At 40.0% G+C, this 7,571-nt stretch overlaps 1 protein-coding gene across 1 annotated transcript in view; it reads right to left on the bottom strand.

Annotated features, from left to right (window-relative positions):
• Positions 1 to 4,508, bottom strand: part of mfsd2b (MFSD2 lysolipid transporter B, sphingolipid) — a 24,724-nt gene extending 20,216 nt beyond the window's left edge. Inside the window, exons 1-2 of the mRNA XM_008279612.1 lie at positions 4,430 to 4,508; positions 3,667 to 4,048 (exon numbers count right to left, since the gene is read on the bottom strand). Of these exons, the coding sequence (XP_008277834.1) occupies positions 3,667 to 4,029 (363 nt within the window). The 5' untranslated portion in view covers positions 4,030 to 4,048; positions 4,430 to 4,508. The remainder of the gene's footprint in view (positions 1 to 3,666; positions 4,049 to 4,429) is intronic.
• Positions 4,509 to 7,571: the final 3,063 nt, after the last annotated feature.

The raw sequence follows: 7,571 nt of genomic DNA, 5'->3' as shown, positions 1-7,571 counted from the left end.
AAAAAATGAGACTTCAGATGCAGAGCGAAGGATTTTCTGACAATTCTGGGTATCGGGGTCGAAGCGCAGATTACAGCCACGCGAGTCGACAACAGCCTCGGTTCAGATTATGGATTATGTATGAAAGATGATGAGCATGAAAGGAAAGGTTGATTATGTCAGCGACGGCCACCGCGAGTCCTTCAAATGTCAAAACTGCACTGTAAAATCATGATTTTTTTATTGTCATTTGTTTGAATAGCTGGTAAAAATCATGGAAAATGTATAAATTGACATGTTGAGTGTAAAAAACGGGACAAAATTGTAAAAAATGTCAGCATGAAAAATCTTTTTGCTTTGAACAACTTGACTTTGACTGTAAAATTACACTTTTCTGTATTTAAATCAGTAAAAATATTGTTATTATACAGATATTTGCATTTATTTTAAAGAAAAACTATTTATATTAAGAATTAACGAATGATATTTTCATGTTTTTTACTTTTTTTAAAAAGTAGATTTTCCCAATTTTGCTCCAATATAGACAATATCTAGTAAAATCACAGAAGAAAGTATTTATTTAAGTGCTAACTATGAAAAAAATGATCAAAACTGTTTTTGTAAAAAAGTCCACAAACTCTGTACTTTTAAAAAATGTATTCCTTTTATAATGTTTAACTATAAAATTACACTTTTTTCTGCACATAAATCAGTAAAAAAAAGTTATTTTGCACATATTTGCAGTAATTTTGAAGTAAATTATGTAAAAATAGCATATAAATGTCGTATAGATATATTTTTGATTGTAATTTTTACAAATTTTTCCTGTTTTGTTAAATTACTGACAATATCGAGTAAAATCAAATTTAAAAGTGTTAATTTTTTTAACAATCTTTTTTGTTTTTTTTTAACAGTGCAGGAGTCAAAATGTATGATTTTAATATTAAATGTTTGTGTTAAAATGTAGAATAACACAGACTCTAACACAAAACTCCACTTTAATGCCTATGTTAGTTTTATCTATATTTAATTAAAAGAGACTTTACAACATGTATTTTCCAGCGTTGACAGACTGTTGGTGACAGACGAGCAGTCACACAGAGCTCGTAGGTGGATCTGAGCCAAAGCAGCAGCGCATTAAAAAAATCAATTTACTTCATCGAGAATTTGTTCGAACAAAACAAAGGATACCGATAATGAGAAAAAGGCTGAATAATCAGCTGACCTCCCTCGAAATCAATTCAAAATCTTCTTTTTCTTCTTGACCTTTGACATTTAAGCTAGAAAAGCCACAGAGAGCAAATCTGATGACAACATCTACAATCACACAGCACACTGTAGCTACAGCACATATACAGACATGAAGGACGACATTAACTCAGGGAAATTAGACGCATTCACGCTGCTCCATGTCAGTCAAAAGGGATTTAAACGGATTAAAGGGGAATAGGTGCTACTTATGCGGGGCATATTAATTAAAAGCCAGTTTCCCCAACGTCGGTATTAACACGAAGCTCCTGTAGTGTGTAATTCACGTTTAATCCAAAATGTAAAGAAGGACAAGGTCTTTATTCCTTCTGCTGAAGTCACTCTTTTCATTTAGACCCTAAAAACTCATTTCAGTTTAACATAATTACATATTTAGAGGGTCTTTTTAACCATTAAATTGGCTTAAATGTAACTCTACACTCTACTTTCTGTGTTACTGCTGCAGCTCGAGCACACCAGCTCACCCATGACTCTGATTTGCAAAACTGCACTAGAAAATATTGCAATATCAAACTAACTGAGGCAGACGTATTTGAAACTGATTCTGACGACGGATACAGAAAGCATCACCCTGCAAAATACAATAACTGATTTCTTAAATTCGTTAAAACCTCCGAAATCTGTGTTTTTGAGACTGCTGTCGATATTCTGCAGGCAGGAATGCTCAGCCACGGTGTTGGCTGCTTATTTTGGTTATGATATATCCTCTAGCTTGTAAAAAAAACACACCATATGAACAAAAAAAAAAAACAGGTTTTCATCAGAGGACATCTTTAAAAATGCTCCATGTTCAGGTGTGTGAATGTGCTTCAGTGACAAAGCTCTGTGAGCTGCACTTTTGTGGTCAGATGGAATTTGCTGCGGCAATTTCCTCACTACTAATTATAGATCTACTATTTAGTCTCGCCTACAAAGCAGCAAAAACTCACACATCTGTAAAGTTCCCCTCAGACGTGCTTCATGTTACTCACACATCAGATTCCTTTCGTGGTCTTTCAGGGAAGATCTACACTGTAAAACAGCATCAAGTTGAAAAAAATGATGGAAAGATGATAAATATGTTGGTTTCATGTCGAGAAAAGCTACAGGGTGGATGTTTCTGTCCAACCACATATTTTATTCTTTCCAGAGCAGATTTATTAAATGTGATTATCAAACAAATTTGAAGCAAACTTTTGAAATGTCGCAAAAAAAATGAGGCTTGTTTCCATAAACTGCTTCTGGAGAGATCGTATTAGTCTGAACAACCACAAATAAGATGGACAAATGAATCTTTCTATTTCTATATCTTTAGATTTGTCCATCTATAAGACACAGAAAGGAGGAAATGTTCACAGTGAGGAAAGCTGTAACTCATTTCTTCACGTCAGCTGGTTTCGGTATGACATGAACAGAAACAAAGAGGAAGCAAACTATGTCAGAAATATTTCAAAAAGGTGATTCCATCTTCCGTGAAGTGGAGTCACTCCTTACAAAACCACATCAGGGAAAAAAAAAGAAGAAGTTTTGCTGATTTTTATCAACTTTTTCCCCCTCACTACGTATAAAAAAACATCAGGAAAACCCTGCTGATGCCAGTTTTAACACCTCAGTCAGGCTTTGAACATTTTGTGGCGTAATTTCTGTGGTGATTTACCTGCATTTGACAGAAATATGCATTAAAACAGGCGGATGCCTCTGAGCAGATCTGAGCTGAACAGGCTGACTGAACCTGTTTGCTTTTCAACACCTCCGTCGACATTTTAATCTATTTTTCAGTAAACTTCTGTCGTCTTCAAAAGAAATCGTCTTGTCAGTAGATAAAGAAGTCTCCATAGGATCAAAGAGGAAACCAAAAGAAAAAAGAAAAAGAGAGGCTGCATATTTGATAAAGGTTTGGCTCAGATGAGACACTTGCAGAACTGGTTGGATGGAGTGATGTAATGCAGCCTCTGAGACACTCTGAGCGAACGCTGACTAACAAGCGTGGTATCGCTTCATGACAGCATTTCTGCAAAATGTGGTATCTGTCTTCGTAAACCGTGTAAACACTCGGTTGTCTATATTTCATTTCCTTCATCCAGGAGCCTGTGGGCCTTTAGAAACAAACCTGAACACGCAAACATTCTCATCACCAAAGTGGCCTTCTTAAGGGCACAGAATACAACAACAAAAAGAGCTTGAAATAACAGGAGACAGGTTTTTTTTTTTCAGTTATTCATCACCAACTTCCACTGAAACTGACTCCCCATTGAGAGCAACAACTTCTCTACAATGAAAACAATCAACTTCCATGATTGAATCCTCCATCAGTGGAAGGATTACAAGAGGAAAGAATGGTTAATCACAAACAGATAAGCTACTAAAGAGATTCCTTTTTTTTCTCCATCAATACAAGCCACAAAGCCAAAAGGGCACCACAGAAACACCTGAGCCTACCTGGTGAGAGGTTTTGGGGAACAGCGGCTCACTGGGCTTGATGAGTTTCCCCCCGGAGCCCTGCGCTCCTCGCTCCCCTTTGGTCATGGCTGAGAGGCTGAGGCTGTACGTTGCGTGCGTCGGAGCGCCGAAGTGATCGTGGTGGCTCCTTGTGTGAGCTCTGTGAGGCTGCTGCTGCCGCTGGGTGGTGGTGGTGGTGATGGTGCTGCTGCTGTGCGTCCAGAGCTGGAACTGCTGGACGTGCGCTGTGTTGTGACTCCGGGTGCGTTGTGCGCCGCGGTGCGTGTGAGCGCTGACAGCTCCGGAGGTTTGGAGCTCCTCCTGCGCCTCTGTGACAACTCTGCTGCTGCCTTCTGCCGCCATTCACATGCTGCTGCTGCTGCTGGAATGAGGCCAGGAGGAGGGAAGGGCAAAGTCAGGCACCCACAAAAAAAAAAAAAAAAGAAAAAAGCTCTCACCTGCAAGTATGCAATGAAACATACAAGCACGCACAAAGACGCACATACATGATGCAAACTGCACATTTGCGCACTCTGCTTTTCCCAAAAAAAAATAGCTATAAATAACCTAAAAGTGTTTTCCAAGCTGCAGCCGCCTGCGGAGCTGCTTTGGAGAAACAAAATGCGTCGATGTCCCGTGCAGGAGTCTCTCTTCTCCCCTCATCTCACCATCACCGCATCCATCAACACACCTGATAAAGAAGCCTGACGCACATGAAAATGCACAAAAACAACAACAGCACAAGATAGAAATCTGGTCTCACCTCGTGTTGATGGAGAAGCTGCTGCTGTCAGCTCAGTTTGCTCAGTCAGTCAGTGAGTGAGTGGTGTGACGGCCGGGATGAGAAGGAGACTGCGGAGGATGGAGACGGTCTGCGCGTCTCCACTCCTGTGCTTTTTTCGGGGGGCGCAGTGACGGAGCTGCGCCCTGCAGCGGCCGCCACGGTGTATGACATGCATGCATTGTATTTGTATTGTATGTGTGCGTGTGCGTGTGCACGTGTGAGGAGATTATGGCAGAAGATGGTTCGACTTCAGCTGTGTGTATTTTTAGGGGGGGGATGGATGGCAAGTCACTGCAATGGCACAATGCGACAAAAGAAACGCAGCTGCTTTACAGGGAGATTACTGCGTTTTCTGCAAGATTTTCAAGTCTTAAACAACCCTCTAATTCTTATGTCGATCCACACTTAATACAAAGCAAATATTTGTTGATTTGCATGAGTCTTTTCTTGGATCAGTCGGTGACAAACTCTTCAAATCCTTCAGGCATTCTTATTTTCCCCCACGCCCTTGACATTCCAGTCGAGGTGAATGTCATTCTCGTGCAGCTACAAGTGGAATGTGCAAAATGCAGTTTGGTTTCTTTTCGCTGGCGATGAAATTACCTGTGCAGTTCAGTGGAACAGGCAGCAGGAAAGGCGTGTGTGCGAAAAGACGCGCTCAGACATCCGAGCTGCATATTTCCCACGCTGCATCATCATTATCAGCGTGCCTTTTAAATCGTTGTTGTCAACTTTGATGTTCCAGGAACCAGTGGTGCAGGAAGTATTTGGATCCTTCACTTGAGTCAAACACAACAAAGTAAAAACACTTCATTTCAAGTGCATGAAAACTTAAGCGGCACAAACAGTAGCTAAAGTATTTGCAGTAGAAGTCCTACTCAGTGTGCCATCACTAGATTGTTTTTCGTGAAGGCCAGCAGCATGTTACTGGTAGAAGAACAACATGCCCAAATCTGCTTGGAATCTTTCTCTAATCTTTGATATTTGCTGAGATATTGGATCATCTGAATATTTCTTAAACCAAGTGAGATATTTTGGTGGAGCCGTTCCAACTCATTAACATAGCAAGAAGCCAAAAAAGGTCAGAATCCACTGGTTTAATCTGTAACTGTGTGTGTTGTTATCCATCGTGTTACGTCGATTCTCAGCCCTCCAGGTCATGGCAATCACCACACATAGGAGCTTCAACAAAAAGCAACCAGATTTCTCTTGTAGATTTTTCGTCTTTGAGAAGTGAAACGTCTTCACGAACTTAAAAGAGAAGTCGAATCGTCTTTTACTGACTCTCCAAGGATCGTTGTGTGAAATCCTCCTCTCATAAAAGCTGTCAGATAAATGTAGCGGTGTAGAATGTAGAATATTTCTCTCTGAAGGGTAATGGAGTGGAATGATAATGTAGCACACAATTGAAAAGCACAAGTAACGTGCAAGTACATCAGAATCACCGCTTAAATGCAGCAGTGGAGTAAATGCTTATGTCTCAGTGTGTGCATGTGCAGCAGGTTTATCCTACTTAAAGGGACGCTCCAGTGATTCGATATTATGTTTTCATAAAGCTGAGACTCACAAGAGACAGATTACTCAGACAATGGTCAAAATTGAAGCAGCACAAGCCGAGACATCCAGACTTTTAGTCCTCAGTAAGCTCCCGACGCAAAATCCTCACACAGCTTGGATGGATGGATTCTGTCAACTTTAAAACACACTTTGTTCCTTTAAACTGGTCCTTCACATCCACACGTCTTCAAAATTTTCTGCCAAAACTCAGCTGCCATGTTCTTTTCGATTAGGATTACAGAGTAAAGAAAAGGACAGAACGGTAACTCTATGTTTTACATTTTCCGTTTGGGTTAAACAAAAACTCAAGTTTGAAAAATGAGAAACTTGAAGTTGACGTTCCTTAAAATTAAGCTTCAGTAATCAAAGGATTTAAGTGGACTTAACCTAAACCAGTGGCAATAATGTTATTCGTCCGCTTTAGTTGGACAAACGTGTTTTAACTGTGAATGACTTGATTTAAGTTGGTCCAACAATTCTCTTTTTTTTTTCCAAAAAAAAAAAGCAAGGACATGAAGCATTAGGGAAGGTAAGGAGAGCCCTAAATTGTCCTATGACTGCATTCCAGCTGCCAATCAAAGCAGCCACGCCCCTAATTTAGCAAAACTTTAAGCCTCGATATAATTTCAACGGGTACATTTTTACAAAAATCCACTCCTATACAGGTATCATGGACTTGGAACTCAGCTGTAGAAACCAAAATAGTTTTTGCATCAGGCTGTAAAGGTGTTTATTTGTACTGTAAAGTTGGACATTTCAACATAGGGGTCTATGGGGTTTGACTCACTTTTGGAGGCAGCCTCAAGTGGCCATTTAAGGAACTGCAGTTTCTGGCACTCCTGGAGGTTGCTGCTTGCACAACAAAAACATTTCCTTTAATCACCATCACAATTAGCAGGTCTCTCAGGCTATTTACCGCAAGAAGTGTATCTAACGAGCACGAATATTGCATTGTGATTACTTATTTTGTAAAGTTCTCAAATTAGCTTAATTACCTCAATTCATAATAGTGGGGAAAGCAGCTTTTACGAAATGGTAAAGTTTTGTGGCAAAAACCAGTCCAAGCCAAGTAATCACCTGAGATTAGCAAACCTGCATTCATTTTGCACTTCTAGTTTAAGCTTTGGTAAATTTTGATTCAAAGACTTCAGCCTTCAGCAATCTGTCTCTACAGTCCTGACCTGTAAGAGAAGAAAGAGTCCAAAATAGACAAAGCTTTTGTTTAAGAGACCTCAAATTCTGTTAAATAAAACCATTCTGACCCCGAAAAGAAAGCAAAGCTTTTTGTCTGTTTGGGGAATGTGTTACAGTTCGACACACGGTGGAAATGTTATTTTCATAGGCCCTTCTTCAGTCTGTGATTTATGATATATTGAGCCTTTCCCACAAAGCACTTTCATAAGCAGCTCTTTTAGTGCAAGATGCTTACTCTCCACAGTAAGCCTCTCACAGAGCATGACAACAAACATGTCATGGAGACCTCGGCTACTGAACCCAGACCTCTCCATAAATTCCAAGTATGCAAACCCCTCAACCAAAACCACATTATTGACAAGGACCAAGG

The sequence above is a fragment of the Stegastes partitus genome, unplaced genomic scaffold (genome assembly GCF_000690725.1).
Source record: "Stegastes partitus isolate 25-593 unplaced genomic scaffold, Stegastes_partitus-1.0.2 Scaffold166, whole genome shotgun sequence".
NCBI classification, from domain to species: domain Eukaryota; kingdom Metazoa; phylum Chordata; class Actinopteri; family Pomacentridae; genus Stegastes; species Stegastes partitus.
Note: the sequence above shows the minus strand (reverse complement) of the source record. Positions and strands in the feature narration are given on the sequence as shown.